This window comes from Calonectris borealis, chromosome 3, assembly GCF_964195595.1.
Source record: "Calonectris borealis chromosome 3, bCalBor7.hap1.2, whole genome shotgun sequence".
In the NCBI taxonomy this organism is placed as follows: Eukaryota; Metazoa; Chordata; class Aves; order Procellariiformes; family Procellariidae; genus Calonectris; species Calonectris borealis.
The window spans coordinates 72,671,992-72,692,345 of NC_134314.1; the positions used below are offsets into that span (position 1 = coordinate 72,671,992).

General features: G+C 39.9%; 1 protein-coding gene across 1 annotated transcript in view; it reads right to left on the reverse strand.

The window, feature by feature from the left end:
- MTHFD1L (methylenetetrahydrofolate dehydrogenase (NADP+ dependent) 1 like) overlaps positions 1-20,354 on the reverse strand; it is a 141,232-nt gene that overhangs the window by 109,281 nt on the left and 11,597 nt on the right. Inside the window, exons 5-10 of the mRNA XM_075146175.1 lie at positions 11,946-12,082; positions 10,667-10,713; positions 8,195-8,302; positions 7,235-7,309; positions 4,318-4,420; positions 1,524-1,600 (exon numbers count right to left, since the gene is read on the reverse strand). Coding sequence (XP_075002276.1) covers positions 1,524-1,600; positions 4,318-4,420; positions 7,235-7,309; positions 8,195-8,302; positions 10,667-10,713; positions 11,946-12,082 — 547 coding nt within the window. The remainder of the gene's footprint in view (positions 1-1,523; positions 1,601-4,317; positions 4,421-7,234; positions 7,310-8,194; positions 8,303-10,666; positions 10,714-11,945; positions 12,083-20,354) is intronic.

Consider the following 20,354-nt stretch of genomic DNA (forward strand, 5'->3'; position numbering starts at 1 on the left):
CCAACACATCAAAATTGAAAGCGTCAAGGTCATTTAGCCAAAACAATACAGAAGCAACATTTGACAGCCATATGTCAACTAGTACTCTATAATAAAACAACCCACATTTAACTCAGCAGCATGATTACAGTGGTAAAATGCTGCACAATAAGGCTGGCAGAACCTGGCTCAAAGCTAATAATCACACTAAGTCACTGAAACAAATCTAAACATAGGAAAATGTCTCAAGTGTTGAAAGAATTTGTACCAAGTATAGTATTTTGTGGTCGCTGCCCATTATCAGAGATGAGTATTAGCTAATATTGAGTTTTCTGTAAGTTATAGACAGAAAAGTCTCTACCCGTGTGTTTAAACCAAAACAAGTGAGCATTTCTAGTGGAAGGTATCCCTGCCCATGGTAGAGAGGTTGGAACTAGATGAATCTTTAGGGTCCCTTTCAACCCAAACCATTCTATGATTCTATGGTTTCTCTTTTAAGTTCTTCTCTTCAATTTGACTCTTTTACCTGCTGAATTGAGCAAAAACATTAGCACTATTTTTTGGTCTCTTTATTTAGGCACAAAGACTGGAAGAAGTCTGAAATGATAAAGAAAAATTAAAGATAGGATTTCCAAAATGAATGAAAGCCTTATCTCTACCACAATAGCTATTTACTTCACCTCAAAATAGTCAGAACCTCATGAATTTCATGATCCAGAATGTTAGACTGCAATATCTTCATCGAATTAGGAGCAACTCCCATCATCACAATAGTTTGTTCCATCTGGCATTGCTGTTCCATACTGCATTGTTTCAGAAATGGATTTACCCACATGACACCAGGAACACTTGTTCAGATAGTGTTGGAAAAGTCTGGCTTTCAATTTATCAGTAAGTTCTTTAATAAACTTCCAGAAGGTCTCATACAGTAAAGTAGATTAGCTTTTTACACTGCTGAAAAGTACACACATGCTCATTTTCTGAACTATCCCTTCAAGCCCACATATTAAAAATAAGCACATGCTCAAAGTTCTTACAGTTTAGATCCCAAAGCTGAGATGCATGATAGGGAAGTGAAAACTCTGAATAAAAAGCTAATGGTCATTTTCAGTCCTCACCAATGGGACCAACAACACAGGACCCTCCCCCCCCCCATTTTTTTAACATTAAATGTAAACTTAAATTACATAAATACTACATAGATAGTTTGAAAGACTTAAAAAAAGTAAGAAAAATCATACAAATTAACCTTATGAGGGCATAAGGGCACCTTTTATACTCACATGACGACAATGTTGAACCCCTAACATGCAATTTTTTCAAGTGCTTTCAATACATTGTGCAATATGCATTGGTTTCTGTTTCTGAAACTTTAGACTCAGTTACTCATTAAAACAATCAGTTTCACTGCAAGAATACTATACAACAGCAACAGATGTTAGCATTGCAATTCAAAGAAGTATGCTGAAAGAACTGCAGAAACATCTCTCAGCCTCTAAAGCAAAGTCTGTCCAGAATGAGATATATTAACTGCCTTTACATACCTGACGGACAAATCCCTTCTCTGTATTTGCCTGCCCAACTGTTATTTTGCGCAGGAATCTGTCATTTGTATCCACCACTGAAATAAGGGAATAGCAAAAGCAAAACATGTTAACAAGGACTCAGGGATCTGGGTTTTTCCAGGCATATCTGTTGTTATACACGTAAGATTCAGCTGCTTGAACAGCCAGCCACGCTCCTGCATGTTAGCATTAGCACTGACTCGGTTTCTCTCTTTTAGTTGATACCATTAGACGACAGGTTGAAATAACTCAAATACAGTTTCTCTGAAACAGTATTTGAAGCTAATAGATTCTTAATATTCTAGCATACAAATTAATATTTTACCTACATAAGAAAAACATCTTAGTAGATACAATGCACCTCAGACCTACTTCAAATCATTTGCTTTGTCATTGACTTGTTAAGAATTGATTTTAAGACTGCATGATGTAGGTTAAACTTGGTCTGTTTCTCTTTTAAAGGATGATTATGTTGTCAGACTGGTTCTTCCAGACAAGTCACTTTCTTGCACATCACAGTAACTAACTCCACATTCAGCTGCACAGCATTCAAAGGAAGTTTTTTTTCAACTGCCAAGATCAACCATCTGCTATTTAACACAACTTCAATTTCAGACAATTGTATTTCTAACCTGGAAACACTTTTGGTATTGCAAGGGCATGTCCAAACCTTCCTGTGGAATTGCTAACTTCACTAACAATCATTGCAAGCCAAGTTCTCCAATTCTGCACTGACAACACTCAACTTCAAACGTGCCTTTGTAGGAATCAAAAGGAAGGACTGAGAATAATCGAAGAGCTCTCTCATCTGCTGAGAACTGATCAGGACGTTTCTTAGGAAGAAACATTAGGAGGATGTTTCTGTGTTAGAAAACAAGACCAAACTCCAAGAGCTCTCCTTCCCAGGAATGGCATTCCCTACAGAATGCAAAAATAGACTCCCTCTTTCTTACGGGCTCTTCAGCCCTACAAATGTTTCAATTTGCACCAACCCTAAAAGAAAGGGTGGAAGGTACTCTTGATCAGTTCAGCCTCTACTTGGTAATCAAGTTAATTTTCTGGTAGATGTAGATTTGAGCCCCATTCATTTAGAAGCAGAGCATCAAGGAACCTCCAGAGAAGTTGTCTGTACTGAAGGTCACTGAAATCACCTCCTCCCACTTTTCCTGCTGCTTTTGGAGATTAACAAATTTGTCTGTACAGAAAAGGACAACATAATTACCCAAGAACAAGAGGGACTTTGAATCTCAATCCTACACAACCCCAATTCAGGGTTGTGAGTGAGCTGGGAGAAAAGCAAGGTTTAAGCCACTTCCCCTTCTTGGGTATTTCTCATGGGGCTGTTGTAAATACCATATGTGCCTTCTTCCCACTACATGGTATTTAGGCCCCTAATTTCCTCAGGAATTCAATTTAAGGGATAGTGCAACACAGATTTGGTTAACTCATTTTAGTTTCTATTTATAAACCGTCACACTCTAAAATACTACAGTACTGGCAGAAATTGCAGAACAGAGCCCGGTACATGGAAGCAGTAGCCTCATACCAAGCTGTGATACCATATGCCACCGTGAAGCCATATGGCAAGCTGATCTCTCAAGCACAAACTTACCCCTTCTCCTCCTAGGAAGCTCAGTCTCACGAGCAGCCTTAAGCAGACCTAAATGCCTTTCCTGCCTACCCAGGCACCGCTGAGAGCGGGAACTAACCTTCCCACCAGCCTGGACAGCCAGCGGGTTGCTTTTTATCTGGCCCTTCCTAGTGAAATCATGTAACCTGAACACCCTTACCATGAAATTATAACTACCCCTGCAACTCTTTCTGGTCACTGGGATACACTGGCTTTCTCACCAGGGTCAGAATTCATTCTCCAGGAAGATTCCAACAGCTGCACTTAGAAGTAACAACATAAGAAATAATTGGTTTTGCCACAAAAGCAATTTTTCCTTCTCCAAATTCTCCCTCTTCCTTACCCAAAGTAAACGTTTCAGGAAAGTTTAGGTTCAACCAAGTGTTAGGTTTAATGTATCTACTTCCTTACCCTCTAGAGATATAAACAGGATCTGAATACCAGGGGAAGGGTAAGGAGGGGGAAGCTTTCCTTCTTTTCAGTATGTTGTACCTGTTCAAGTTAGTATAAGATGACAATGAACTTTAAGCTTGTGACACTTCTAAGGAAACAGGTCCTGACTAAAATTAATTTTCAGACAATCTGATAGCTTTCTCTTTCAACACAGTTGAAACCGTACCACATCTTTCACCTCTTCTTCCTAACAAAGCAAACAACTCAAGACACTTTAAAAATAGGAAAAACACATAATCCCTGAGGCCTATTTAGTCTCCGAGCCACCCAGACTGCTGAGCTGGGGAGGATGAGGGACCAAAATCAAGTAGAGTAAGTACAAAGAATCTAAAACCATAATAGACACAGTTAACAAAAGAATGGATAAGATTTGTAAAATGCACAGGAAAGCCAATTTCTATGTTTTCAGATGTATTATCTAATGTGAGAGAGACAAGGGATGTACTTAAACTGTCAGAGCAACCTATCTTTCAGAACATTAGCAAAATCTCTTGAGTTACTGCAGATATTTGACCAAGTTTAGAGCAACATACTGAACCCAAATTTGTTATGCACCCACATTTCCTACTTGCAAATGGCTTGTTCTTACAGTCAGAGAGCAGAAACAGCTCTGATTCAGGTAAAATTAATCAAATTAGGAAATAAGTTATAATTAAATCCAAGCTGAAACGAGGCTTTTTGACTACATACCTCTTTGCCACGTTATGGTAGATGGGTCAATATCAAGGCGCACAAATTTGCTGATTTCCTCTGCTGTTAAAGTCCCAGGATCAGTCTTGTTTATTCCCAGCCTCTACGCAAAAACAAGTTAAAGACACACAATGAAGTGGTTTTTTTGCTTCAAAAGGTATAGCTGCTCTGGCTTATCACCCCCATTTTCAGCAAGCATTTTGGAAAGAAGCATGTCAGGACAAAAACTATTTAAAAAAAAAAAAAGCAGCACATAGGAAACCACCTGTAACTAAAATACAGGCAAATGTAGATGGAGAAATGAAAGAAAAAAGGAGAAATACTCATAGGCCATTGAATTAACAATCTCTTTCTTAGACAGAAGAAACTCCTAATGTAAACCAAAGAGAAAAATTCAACATTATCAGTTACTAATAAAAAGATAATTAATTTCTTGCTCTAATTTGTGGAAGTCTTTGAAAGACCCATGCCTTGTCTTGTGTGAATCATCTTTGAATGAAATAAAAACTTCTGCTTTAAGAGCCCATCACCCATAAACTCAGTCACTTATAATGAATGAGCCAATACCTCCTGGCTTTTACAGATTCACTATTTCAGCAACACCAAACCTTTTTTTTAGGTGAATAATAAAGATGGATCAGAAAACTGTGTTTAAGAACTGTTGTCTTAGGAAAAAAATAATCTTAATCTTCTCTGGCATTAGAAAGCATTCCTCAGTGAAATAACATGCTTACACTTCAGGACTGAAAATAAAGCAAATCTGAAAGTCTAAAAATACTCAGTTTCAAAGAGCTACCACAGCTACTTCCCTATTTAAACCAACAGTTATTTCCAGAAAGCTGAGGACATCCTTTTGAGAGTATTGAAACTGTTTTCACTACGCTCCTTTTTGAGGATTGGTCTCAGACTGTGAGGGATGCTTTCAAATCCGGATGCAGGCACTGTGGCATTTCCCACTGTACTGAGAAGGGCAAAAAGCTGTTGAGAACAGCTTGCAGGTTCTGACAGTTGGTACCCTGAGATTTTTCACCCCTGTTTTAATGAGGAAAGGCTTATGGCCTCAACTGCCAGTCCTGTACTCCTATTTTTCTAATCTGTTGCCAATTTTAATCCAATTTGACATAGTTAGGAGATAGTTGCAGATCAAGAAAGGAGCAATATCGTATTAGCATCTTTACTGAGGGATGGCAGTCAGAGTTCAGTGCTCATTCCTGCTGCTTGGTGTATCAGGCATCTGCCCAGATACATTTTTCCAGAGCATTCTTCCACAGAGGGTTGACAGGAAAATTTTCAGTCATTTCTGTAACTTTCAACTGCTGCAAGGAGGGCTGGGCACTGGGACTGCAAAGGAAGCAGCCTATCCCTCCCAGGGTCTCAACAGCATCTATGCTGGATCTAAGCAGCAAGAAAAAAGGTGACTGATCTGAATGCAGACGGGAGGGAGTAAGACACAGAGCTGACGTGACTGGGACAGAAGTAATTAAAGAGAGGAGGTAAGGTAAGGAGGTCTTGAACTAGTAATTACTGGGAAAACGAGCAAAAAACTGAAGAGCAGGGAAATGAGAAATGTAGATCCTAAGGTTAGACAAGGAGTTTGAAAAAAAAAATTTGCATGGGACCTTCTGTAATTACCAGTCCGAACCACACATGTAAGGGAGGAGTTTCAATCTTAATAATCCTCTTTTGAAAAAAAATGTAACCCCATCCCATAAAGATATCTTTTTACATTTGATTTTTTTTTAAGGTATAAGGAATCATTATACTAAAAATAATTCACAGCAAAGTAATTCAGTTATATTGGAAATTATGATGCATGTATTTGAAAGTTATAAAGCCAAACTTTTTATTCAGTTGTAGCTCATGTGAAGAGAGAGAAATCCATTTCAACTGCAGAGATAGTTGGTATGTCATGAATAACCAAACCACTCCCCGTCCTCCCCTACCTGTTACCGTACACACAGTGTAAACAAGGACAAACCAAAAATACTCCAACATTCTGACTGAAAATTCTGAGAGATCTACTCTGCCACAGAGGCAAGCAGGTATCATCCACATTTTAGTTTACTGTCTTTCAACCGAGCAACACAAAAGCTTAAAATGTTACGAGAAACTTTTTATTTTTCCCAAAAGAGAAGCTGATATTACCTCTATTCTCCTTTCCACCCCCCAATTCCAAGTGCACACTTGGCAGCTATCCATTGCCATCCGGTGACTCTGAAACAACACTCATCAGGACTCAAAAGCCACAGCAAACATGGAACTGGAAGCAGAAGACTGAAGCTGTCCTTAAGGTTCATATTCAAGGGGTTCATATTCTTCTTCCACTATGCTAGTGGACTGTGTTGCTCTCTCGTTATTTATCAGAATGGCAGCCTCAAATCCAGATACACGAATATTCATACACGAATTGCATAGGAAGCTCTTCTGGAAGCATTCAGGAAGCAAGATGGGATGCAAAAATATACTATGTACACAAATGTACTTCTACCCCTCAAACGACAAACACTGCCAAATTAACATCAATAAAACTCCAGAAGTATATACTATAATAAACTTTCAAAACCAGAAAATATTGCAAAACCAAAGAATGTGAGCTTTCAAGCATGGCTTTACCGTAATAGGAAAAGTATTTTAAAAACTCTAATATTTCATCAGGAAAGACACAGCATTTAAAAACATTATTGGTTTATTTCAGGAGAAAAGAATAGCAAAAATGTTGGTTATGAAAATAATATCAGACCCAGATCTTATTACTTGAAGGAGGATGCTTTTAGAAAAATGTCTGGACTTGATAAATTCATGAGAGAGGTTTATACAAACTTGGTCCCATACATAAATAATTTTAAACAAGTTGCATGAGAGAGTGCATTTTATGAAGAGATACTATAATTGAGGAGAGAGTACATTAACAACTTACTCTCAGACGGGCAAGCTGAATAGCAGAAAACCCTCTCACACCATTAACTACTGGAACCAGTCTATTATACAAAGCCTAGAAAAAACACATGAGAAGTTAGTTAAAAAAAAAGTTACAACTAGGTACTCTTTAAATAAAAAGCTAATGCTTTTATTTTATTTAGACTAATTTCAGTAAGAATTTCCCAATTACCAAAGTTGTGGACTTCTGGTTAGCCATCTAAAAAACAATTCTGAAAAGATGGTAGGTTTTTGAGCAATGCCTGATTTAACAGTCTAAATCCAATTACCAAAATGACTGTGTTTCTATGTTTCACCAAAAAAAAAAAGTATTATTTTTGAAATTGGGAACCATTTAAAACTTTAACCAAGGTTCAATATTCAAACTATAACTATCATTTGCAAACTGACCTAAATGAACATTTGTATCGTATCAAGTAAAGGGATATGACAACCCCACTCAGTTTTAACATTGTAGCCAAAAAGAGGAAGCTCCTTCCTTTACTTTCTCCCTTTAAAGACTCAAGTTAGCATTTGTGTTAAGGTCACAACAGATTTAGTGAAGGGAAGAGGATGCAGTTTATTTTCCCCACAACCCCTTCTTATTAAGGTATCTCATACCCAACTATACATCAGAAGTGTAATTTCTAGCTTTAAAAGGAGTATACAAATTATTAAAAAGAATAAGATTTATATAGAGAGAAAACATCTTTTATTAGACTATTTAGAACAGTCTGAAACAGTTGACAAGGTTCTGGGCATAAGCTCCTTATTTTAAAGATTATCTTACGATAGCTATTTGCCATAAAAAATATATTCTATAAGCATAATTTCCCAGCAATAGTTTCTGTTCACACGGTGAAAATATAAAAAGATAATCAACTTATTCTGCTTTGAAATGTAGTTTATTGAAAAATTGACAGGAAAAAATGCCATGTGGATATTAGAAAATAATTCTCACCTTATCAGACTGAGTGTTCTCATGCAAGATCCTAGCATCAATAGCAGCAGCCAGCAAATTATTCGCAGCAGTTATAGCATGAATATCTCCAGTCAAATGAAGATTGAACTAGAAGGTGAAAACAACAAAATCTTTTTATAAGAAACCATATAACTCAATTTATTAATCTCAGACAGATTAGCAGAAACAATCACTGCCATCCCCTTGAGGTTGCAGCACAGATTAGTCACCTGCCAGTGTAGATGAAATATTACCAGGCTGAAAATACACCGAGCTATACAAAGGACTTGTTTTCACCTGGGTATGTAGTAAACTACCCTTAGTTTAGCCAAACAAAGCCACAGACATCTTTATTCTTTGCTAAATGATCCAAGAATGAAAAGCCCAGGGCTATGGTTCCACATCATTAACACTAAATCAGCTTACTGTCAGTATTTACTGTTTGACCTGGACGAGAGGTGCAGATTTCTGCTGAATCCCCCCGAGCACACCGTGCGTGCCGGCTTTGGGGGTGTATGCCAGCTTTCTGCTAGCCACGGGAGAACAGCTTGTAGCTCATCAGGCATGAACTTTGCTGATACAAAGTTTGCCCAGCAAAGTTTTGTGGAAAAATCTGAAATCAACAGTTTAGATTAGATTAGGACTTGTGTTACATAGGTACTGGCTTTTTTATATATCTCTGACAGAAGGAGGCGGAAGGTCAGTTTTAATTGCACTGCAGCACTGACTGCGGAGGGGCACTGGCAGCAACAGACACCAGTCCCTGTGCTCACACTCACGTGCAACAGGGGAGCAAAACTAAGAACCGCATTAGGGATCTCTTTGGACCAGCTATGCACTTTCAAGGTGGTACTTCACCAGTTCAGGCCATGGAGTGGTTTTGTTGAGCTCTAAATTAGACTCTTTTAGCGTGAAACCATTGTGTATTTCCAAACAAGCACTGTGAATATATGCATGAGCTTAGCCATACTATCCTTATGTACCCCATGGCCCAGAGAATCTGCTTGCATTTGGAAACATGCTCTGGAAACCAGCACAAAACTCCACTGTCAACTACAGCGTGTTGAAGCCCCTGGGTGCACAGCTAAGCTTGCTGAGGACAGGGGAGGGAGGCTAAGGAAGGCACCCAGCTTGGATGGCAGCAGCCAACCGACGAGAAACACTACACACGGTCTACGTTTCATCTCTGTCCTTGACCCAGCCTGTCCATAAATGTGTGGATCACGTAGCTTTACACCGTGAATGTTGTGCTAGGCAAGGGTGGACGCTTCAGTCAGAGTATCGCTATTTTCACAGTGAGTGTATTTTGAAAGCATGCACCCAGCTGGCTCCTTCCAAAGCTGGCATGTGATTTTCAGAAGCCCTCAAAGAGGGCAAGGGGTGATGCCATCTTCAACAGAAATCTATTTACTTGTGGGTAGAGGGGAGCTGCAGATTAATTTAGAGGTAAGAAAACAATTCTTTCACTTTGACAGTGCCAGGGCCCCGGGGGCACCACCAGCCCTGACTGTCCCTGCCCGGCCCCCCAGGCCTCCCCCACGGCCCAGGGCCCCACATCAGCCCCCGGGACCGTCAGCCCCTGCCCCAGCGATGCCACAGCAGGGCCGGTCTCCAGCTCCCCACAGCCCTGCCCGGCCTGGCCATGGCCCCCACCAAGCCAGGCCCACATCCCAGCCTGGCCTCGGCCCATCACCCGGGCTGGGGCTGCCCCGGTGCCCCCGGCTGCCCGCTCCTGCCTGGGGATGGGACAGACCCTGGCTGCCAGGCCCTGCCTGGCCACCCCCATGGGGAGCCGCAGCCCCTGCAGCTCCCCAACAGCCTGCACCTGTGAAAAACAATTTTTCAAAGGAGACTTCTGTTTCATCACTGTTGCTGAGCCAATTCATCTTCCTTTTACTTATCTAGCAAAAGTTGTGGTATTCACCCCTCCACACTATTCTGGGCATGTCTCACACTACCACAGGAGGGTCAGCCTGACTAAAAACAAGTCCATTTTGCCAGACTCAGTGACTTCTGCTAAAAAGAAATATTAAATCTGCATTTGAAAAAGAAATTTCCTCAACCCACCAGCCCTGGGCCTCCCTTCCTTTTTCTACTCCACCAGAAAAGTAATGCTTTCTCATTCTCTTTTGCAATCGATCTGGATATAAAAGGAAAAAATTAGCAATAGCCAGCTCTTTGTCTTGTGTATTGCACACGGGCAGAGGGCTTTCTTCTCAAGAAGCATGTGAAGGATAGCCAAGATGTTACAAGAATGTACAGTATCTGTGCAACGTTTTTGCAGCCCCACTCCGCAGCCCCTCCACGTCACACAGCAGGCACGTGGAGATGGCAAGGACCACGTGGAGATGGCAAGGACCACCCCAATTCTCCAGGCAGACCATTGCCACCAACCAAGTGCTGCATCAGCCACCTCGGCCTGCCCACCCCTCCCACAGGGACAGGGACTTGCTGCCTCCCCTGCTGACTCACCTCCTCCATGGGAATCACTTGAGCGTATCCACCACCGGCTGCTCCACCTGCACAGGAAAGCATATGGTCACATCAGACTCGCACCAGTTTTGGAAAAGAACAACAACCCTTAAACACATGAAGTGAAACATACAGTGTTGACGACACATTACTCAGCATTTTAATTTCTATTAGGGGATCAATGATGCACGCAAATAAACAGGGTTTCCTTAAACCTTGCTGGCTTTTTTCAGCAGGCAGTAAAAAGGGAACTCTTGATCTGAAATGAAAGCCTACACAGGATGGCTGGCCCAGACTTTGGCTAGATAAGGGTTACCCTCTGCTCCTGCCCAGATTTAGGACACAGTCATGCACATGCAGCTGTTGGGTAAAAAGACATAGCAGTCACAAGCAAGCACTGCTTCTGAACAAAACCTTCACACCCTTGCCTGAGCGCTCCTTCCCCACTGCCTCTCAGGGTACAGGCAAAAGATTTCGCTGTAGCCTATGTACAAGTTGAGTGGAGGGATTAAAGCACTCACATGCACCAGTCTTGGCTGAGAAGCACCAAGCACCAGGAGCCTTCCAGCTGAAATCAAACTTGTTAACTTAAACTTCAGCAAAGCAAAGTAGAGCAGATGGGGAGTGCTTGCCCAGTTAGGCACCAATCTCAGCTGAGAAATGGCAAAAAAAAAATTGCATTACTTCCTATCAGCATTGAAGACAGGCTTGAACTCTGGCTGGCTCTTACCTGGCCCTCAGGCTCTTAAAAGGTTTCTAGGTAAAAAGGCAGCAGCCCACAATTAGGGGGGACAACTCAGAAGAACAGAAAGAAGAGCTGCAGACCTAGCCAAATGTATGATGCAGACACAGCTGAACCATATGCATAACTGCCAACTTCCTTAGCTCGGATATTTCAAATCAATACGAGTGGATTTAGGACTCCTTCTCAAGGCAGAATTAAACAGTAACACTTAGAGACATCTTTAGAGTTTCCAAGCAGAGAAGCGGCTTGGAAGGGTGTGTACTTGCACAAAACTCCTCCTGGCTAGCTCATCCCCATGCCTTTCATTATGTTTGGGCTTTATCTGCATTATCAATACACATTAAGTAGATGAACATAGATACGAACCTTGCACGGGAAGACATATACTTATCAAAAAATCCAATATGCTACCGTTCAGACAATCCACTGATTTAGTGAAGTAACTACGGAATTAAAATTTTTAAAAAAGGAAAAAAAAAAGCAGTATTTCCTTTTAATCTGAAAGAGGTCATAGAGTCTGCAAATATTATGTACCTTTAACTCCAAAAGTAGGTCCTTGAGAAGGTTGTCTCAGACAAGCAAAGGAATTAATGTTAAGGTGTGCAGTAAGTGCCTGAACGAGACCAATTGTGACTGTGCTTTTCCCCTCTCCTAGGGGTGTAGGGGTTATTCTAGCAAAACAAGAAAAAAGATTAATCAAATTCTTTGCTGATGTCAGCCTGGCTAAGGATATCAGAACTTACAGCTTTTGATTTCAATGAAGAATATTTGTACAGCAAATTTCAATAAGATTACTTTATCTCCACAAAAATACTGCCACAATGTTAGCCTCTAGCTTAAGCTGGAATGGTAATATACATGTGTCTTCTATTTAAGCAATTTACTGTGATAGCAGAAAAAGAGAAGATTATTTTGGCAAAAGTTCTAAAAAGAATATATTGAATTTAGACATTTTTATTACAGCACAAAAGTCTCACCAGTTTCATTAACAAACCATCCACCAAGATACTCTGAGCATGTATTAATACTCTTCTGTAGTAATACACGAGATGCTTTATTCCCACTGCTCAAACTTTGAATGAAATAATAAAATATTTTAAATTAAATAACCAACACTTTTGTTTGTAGAGCTCAACTATCCCTCTCCAGCTTCCATGTCATCATAACCCTCAACAATGACAGATCAACTGCTCTTTAAATAAAACAGGACACAAAAGTCACTATATTCAACTGAACATGCTTTATTTTACACTTATGTTTCGTGATATTTTTGCAGGTTTAAGGGTGATAAGGAACAATAACAATTACAGTCCGACCTCCCATACAAAAGTTCAAAAACCTCATGCTACAACTCCCACATCTAGACCATGATCGAATCAGGACAGAATTTTAGAAAGACATCCAATCTCGAATCAGAGACTCTAACCTCCACTCAAAAACTCTATTCTTGTCCCCTTAATGAAGGGACAATGATATGATTTTGCAAGCAGAAAACTTCATCAGCTTTCTGTGAATTAGAGAGACCTCAGTTTAAGTGGTCCTCGCTACTTTCAAGGTCAGCGCATTTGTTTATGATCCATGTTAGAAGTGGGGAGGTGTTAGGGTTTTTTTTCCTTTTTCTTCTTCCTTAAATTATGAACACGTCTCACATCTCCAAAATGCATTCAAATTATTCATTTGAGGCACAGGTTTCTCCTTCTGACTGGCAAAAGAAGAAAGCCCCAGTCCTTTTTCCACTCACACCACTCTCAAACAAGTTCTACTTTTTGGCGAAGTGTAACTATTCATATATTTGCTGCCTTCACTACCGGCAGAGAATTAAGTACCTTAAAGACGTTGACATTAAGAACTAATGTTAATTCCCAAGGAAATACAAGCATGCACACGCATCCTAGTCAGAGGAACCCTTATCCTATGACCTCTTCAAAACTTGACCTAAAACATCTAGCTCTAATTAGAAACACTTCCTTTCCCAACTAGTAGTTTTTCCAAGATATTGCTATCCTCAGATCACAATTCAAATGGCATAAAAACATCAGTAAAATTGTCAAATGCAAGGAGACATCTGTGTTGTCTCCTTGCCTTTAAGATTCAGCTTAGTTCAGTTAGTTCACAGATTGACAAAAGCCCTTCTTTGTCCCACAAAATGTAAACACATGAAAAACATTAACTTGTCACAAATCTATCTTTTATATCATCATCACATCCTGGGCTTTTTGTTAAAAAAGGAAGCCTTTGTTAGATATGTCTGGAAAAATTTGGCCAATAGGAGGCAAGCCAAATTAACATCTTCTATACTGTTCTAGAAAAGAATTTTCCCATCCAAAAAACTAATGTTTTAACTCAAGTTCCAATGAAATCAATGGGTTTTAGTACATCTATAAGAGATTCCCTGAACTGAAACTCTTCAGAAATAGTATTTTGTCTACTGATAGCTTTGAACTACTCTTATATGACCATGTAGCACATGGGTTACTTAATTTGGGCATTTGTTTTTAGTAATTTTTTCCCACGTTTATAACATCATGTTCGGCAACCATCAGATTCTAAAGCATCGTCAAAAACTCACTATCCAGACTATTTTGTCATCCTACCTTCCCAGAACCGCACTCCCTTGACTTAAAAGGGAATTCACAGATTTTCAGCAAAATATCTATGTAGAGCCACAAAAGGTGGGAGATTTAGAGCATATCCTGAGAAGAATCCATTTTATCTACTCTCAAAAGCCATTCTATCTACTCTTAAAAGTGGTTTGGGTCCCTGTCGTCTTTTTATCCATACTATGCCTTCTTATTTCCTTCTGATCTACCACAGGAGCACAGAATGCTACTTCATTTCTTTCACTTTCATGTTTGCAGCTCCTAGAAGAATGGGTACTTTTTAATCTCTACATTGTCATGACAGCGAGCTCTCCCGGTTTTACTGTTGCTACAATGACAGCTTCCGGTTTTCCCACCACTACCTCTGCCATCTCCATTTTGTCCCAGGATCCTTACTTTTGTACAAAGATGCTTCTTTCAGAGCACCACAGCCAGGCTGACTCACTTTCACTACCAGTTTCACCCTCCTGACTACTGTTCTAACACCGGTTGCCCAAAACCTATTCAAATCATTAATAGCATGGTTTCTCCTTGTTCCTTGTTCTCCTACTGCATCATTTACTTTTGTCTATTGCCCTAATCTCATTTACTTGATCCTCTTATTCCTGTGCACTAAAGCCAGATTTAGAGAATATACGAGTAATCTTGAGGCATTACTGCACTCATTCAAAGGCTTAACAAGATAATAACTCTTTAAGCTATTATTTATTTAAAAAACACCAACAAAAAACCCCACAAAAAAAAAACCACCAAAAAGCAAACTATTCTGCTATGAGAAAGACACCTATAACTGTTTACTGGAAGTTACCAGTAAAGGACTTCCCACAAACCCCAAAAACTCACTGCACACAATGGCTACGCTGCTAACAGAACAACTTGTATTTGCAGTGCTTCCTGTGGTGGCTACCTCTATTTTTGAACATCAGACGCATGAAGTTCACATTCGAGAGAATTCAGACACCATCGCCAAGTTATTTACTCAAGTGCAGCTCAAAACACGTCAGAAGGCTGACCTGGCACGCACAGCCACACAGGGACTCTCTACAACTCTTATGAAACAAGCAAAATCAAAGATGCAGCCTACTATTCAGTAAAGGAAAAGAAACTGGAATTGACAAATACATAACCAGAAGGCATGTTGGTAGTTGCATGAAGGATAGTATTTACTTGTCCCAGACGATACACACAATGAAGCGTCACACTACTAAAATGCTCTGGTAACCCGGCTGGTCTATTCTAAATGACTATGTAAAATAAGCCAGAAAGCACTGGGAATTTTCTATGAGAAAGACCTTTTTCCAGAGAACAAAAAGAGAAACACACCATTGCTCATTAGTCATACTGGGAGGAACAGATCTTGCCTCTGCTGAATTTCCAGTACATTGATACTCTGCACCAGCCATATCCCTACTGAGAATGGGGCACTCTGGGAGAACCAGTCTCCACCAAAGTGAGGGTAAAAACGAACTAGAGCAAGTTTATTTTCACCAGTGTACTCATGCAAGCACACAATGGTTTGCAGCAGCAAACAGACATGTCTTTGCAGACAGGACCTTGACTTCATTAAATCTGCTTGGCTTTAACAGCCTACACTTTCAATGTGTTCCTCAGATGGGTTTGTTCATTTTAATCTGTTCTCTCCCTTCTGAGGAGCCCTGTGATCCTTAGTTTTCCTGGAACTAGAGTTACTCAGACGAATATCTAAAGGCTCAAAATGTCTAAAGGCAGCTGTGATGGAGGAAGAAAACCAGCAACCGGACTTCCATAAATGGTCTACAGCACTTGGGTAACACTCTCCCAAGAAAAACCTTGTCCACTGCAGCAGGTAGGAACAGGCACAAACCCCTGAGAAGTCAAAACCAGGAACATGACTTTTCAGTCTCTTTCTACCTAACAAAATTAACAAAACATGAGGATTCCGCAAATCACACTGTTCAGTGAAGCCAGACTGCTCTAGACAGTTCATTTACCTATCCCAAACTTCTCATCTTACATGAGATGCCCTGGCAGGACACCTTTGATTCTTAGAGGCTCGGTAGCAGCCTGGAGACTACTGTAAGAGCTGAACAGTTAGTTAGAAGTTTCAATAGCTACCAGAATCTCAGTTTTAAATATTAATTAAAAAATAAAAAAGCCAAACAAAAAAACCACACAACACCCCTCCCTCCTCTCGCCCCCCCGAAATTAAGAGAGATTTCTATTCTAATAATTTCCTTAGAAAGCTTATTTTAAGTATCTTCTCTTTTGTACCTGGCCTACTTTGATCATGTTTTATAAATAAAATAATCCACTTAAGCTGCTTTGTGGACATTGAGCTGTTTTTGCTGGCTACATTACTGAGCCTCCACTCTTGCAACTTAGGTCACTAGCTCGCATGACTATAAAATTACAACTGCCAATGGCTAACTTTAGCTCAATTGTGCAATGCTGTGTTTTGACCTTATGCAAATCTAGGGAAAAAACCTCCTTTAAAATACAGTAAATTTTAATGAACTTCAAGAGACTTTTACACCCATTTGCATTATTCATCAAATTTCTTTAATATGTTTTCAGTCTAAACACAGAAACCCCACAATCATTTTCCTCCTTAAAACTTCTTACTTTGCCACCTACCAAGCAGTCACCAGCTTCTTGGCAAAGTCTTCCATAACATTGGAAAGCCTTCTCTCTTTATGTATATCAAAACAAAGATAAGAACATGCAGACTTTTTGTTTGTTTGTTATGCATCACATTAGCTTACAGTGGAGCTGTTTCTGTGGGAAAGCTACATGAGGTCTCCCAAAGAGAAAATAAACAAACAGTGAGATGATACACTGCACCAGCTGTAACCTCCTCACAGCTACCCCAGCCGCTGTGACTCCAGCAAGAACTTTACTGGATATGTGACAACTCTCCTCTTTCAAATTTCCCATCTTCAACTCATCAGTATCAGCAATTTCAAAGATTTTGATGAGTTCACCATTCCCATGATCCACATGGAAACCTGCGAAGCCTAGCCACTGAGGGCATGGGCAATCGAGTTCCCATAAATGACAGCCTCACCTACATACGTCTCCCATCCAAGATTACAACTGTCAGAAATTCATTTCTGAGCGCAGAAGTGTTGCAACTCCTGCCACCTCATCGAGGTGAGATTATGACAACATTGCAGTGGCATCCTCAAAATGGAACTGGAGCTTCCAGATACGAAAGCACAGTGATCACTGTGAAGCTAAAACGACTGAACAAAGCCAGGAACAGACTGAGGAATCTGCAACTACAAACTCCCAAAAGCCGACGAAGACCCAGCCAAAACAATCCCAATCAGCAGCTGTGCAATGACATGATGAATACATGACAAACTGTCTCAGCCACGGCTTTGCTTTGGACTGTCAGATGAGTGCATCAACACAGTGGTATTTTCCCCTCTTATTCTTCCCTGTATTTTTCCTTTTTTTTTTTTTTTTTGTCTACCATTTTTCTTGTGGCCTAAGAAATGCAGTGAACAGAAATACAATCCAATGCGCACTCATTAGAAGTAAAATGCAATTCCAAATCTGAAACTTCTGTCCCTAAGATATTTACCATCATATAACTTATACAAGCATTAAGTTAGTATTTATTTCCTTCCATTTTTATCTTACTGAAAAGGTAGTTCATCACAAAACAATTTATTAATGTTAGGTGAAAAGTACTGATTTTAAATTTTCCAGCATTCAAAATCCAACATACTTCTTACTAAAAGCAGCATTGTATTTCACAATTTTTCCACATTCTATTATTCCTCAGCTTGCATTTTTGAAGTGAACAAGTTTCCAGAATTAACTGGTAAAAGCCACAGCACTGGAGCATTTAAAAACAAAATGCTGGAACACACACAGAGTCTAACAAATTTTAGATGTGGTTTCATATTGTGTTTACGAATATGCTATCTACATGCTTGAATGCATGATTAAGTTACCCTGGGCACTAAACTTAGCTACTAGGTCATGCACAAGCTTCGTTCATTTGCATGCTCTCAGCTTGCAGTGAATGGGAGGCAGTTTGAGTTAACATATCCTGCAATGTAATTTTTTTTTAGCACGCTAAAAGCCTGTATACAGGCAGTTGATGCCCAAGAGCTAATTACTCCATGATAACTGGTGGCTGTGACACCAAAGTGTCTTAACACGAGCCCTATAACAAGTCACACACACACGACCAAAAAAAAAAGGAATGAAAAAGAATGGAAGAATGAAAAGAATGAAAAAAAGTGAAAAAAATGCTCTCCAAACAGAAGAAAATGGAAAAGTTATGAAGAAATTAAGTCTTCACCTATTTTGGGGTGAGATGATCTGTTAATCAAATTGCAATTTTTCAGCATACAAAGTATGTATTGGACGAGGCATTCAGGTGTATTTGTGTGCATTGAGAAAGTGCAAAGAAAACTTTCCAATTAGTAGCAACTTTTTAAAAAGTCATAAATACAGCTATCCTTAGAGATAAAAAGGTACATTTGGTTGCATTTTGCTTTCAGAATAACAAGTTTGGGCTCTAGCACATCAGGAAGATGCATTTGCAGCAAATATTTATAATTCCTAGACATTGTGAAACATTTAAACCCGATTGTGAAATTACAGGCACAAATGTCACTGGCTGCATCATGGACGGAGGTTGGAGATTTTGCAGCTTGTAGAATACATGCACACACTTCTCACTCCCTTCACATATGAACAGTTCACATCATACATAATAAATATTTCCATCAGACCAAATACCCTGAATTATAAGTGTATATCTTAAATGTTTTCTCTGAAGCACTGAAAACTTATTCTGAAGACCTATACTGCATAATTCTAAAAGAATTTCTAAATGTCTTTGGTTATTGTGAACAAACAAAATAATCCAAGTGGCAGGTTTTGGTTGACCTTGCCTGGGCAAGGAGAGGATGAAGAAGGCCAACTGAGGATATTGCTTCACTCCTCGATTTCCACACTTGAGTGATATTCAGTTTTCATTGTACTGAACATTTCCTCACCAGATGGAGTTCCACACTTTTTGTAAAATCATTGTCTCCTACAGTTATTTCAGCAAATAAGAACAGCTGAGAACACATAAACACAAGTTATATATTTCAAAGTCAAACTCTGAACTCTCTCAGAAGAGAACATTTCCACTACCGCAGCCACCTTGCCCAGGCACTCCTGGTGCAGCAGATGTGGCTTCGTACTCACTCCAGGAGATGCAATGACTTCAGAGAAGTTACAAATAGCAACATAATCAAGTTGTGTAGGTACCAGACTCAGCCATTTGTTTGTGAAACAGTTCAGTCTTTATACATGTTATATAAGCTTAAGAAGATACAATTTTCTATTTGTTGCCAGCTTTTCATCTTGCTAGTCAAAACTTCCCCATTTCTTCCACGTGTATGTATATTTCTGTCTGAGCCCACAAAACAGCATTCAGACAATAGCTTGAGGTACCTTCCTTGAAGAAGGCTGGGAGGCAAAGCGGTGCAAAGAAATGTAAGCACTGATGCGTACAATCTGACACAACTAAAATCCACCTGAATGGGGCTTTCCCTCAAGCTATCTTCCACCTCCAGACATCTTCAAATAACCTCTGCTTCTGTGAGGCTCTGCTGCTAGAGAAGCCTGGCACAGCCTGCAGCGTGGCGCCCAACTGATGCAGTGACAGCATGAGCCTGAAAGTACTCAGTAGCAACTTTCTTCAAACTCAGCCAAATGCTGTATCTGCTTTTCTTTCTCCAAAGCAGCAAAATACAAAATAAAACTCTACTGAAGGAAACCAAACTCAACCAGCTATTATTTCCTTCTCTTGAACAACTGCTCCAACGTCCTCCAGCAACATCTTTATACATTGCAGTTCTACCACATAGCTTTGAAGACAGCTTCATAACTTGCCTGCCACAGCTCTGTAAAATCAAGTCTCTCAGTCTACAACCGCTCCATCTCAGATAGTGCCAGAAATCCAGGTTGTCCCCACAGGAAGATAGCAAAGCAAACAGTTTGTGAAACACTACCCCAGCTGAGGAATGGGTAGATCAAGGCAGTTAAGAACAGCCTTCTCCTTCTGGATCAGCCTAAAGCTGTATTTTAAACCCGACTGGTTTTACTTACAAGGAAGCAACCATATAGATTAATTCAGAATATGAAGAACACATTGCAATTGAAATATTAATGAAAACCTTCACACGTTTGTTCACAATTAGAAGTTTCCACTTCGCAAACCAGATGAATGAAAAAATGTGTCACTGAATGCAGAAAAAAACCATAGCTCTTCAGAAGAGAAGCGCATAATTCCTGCTGAGCATAGCACTTGCTATAATTGTGGGAACAGTGAGCAGGATAAGCCTGCCTGGAG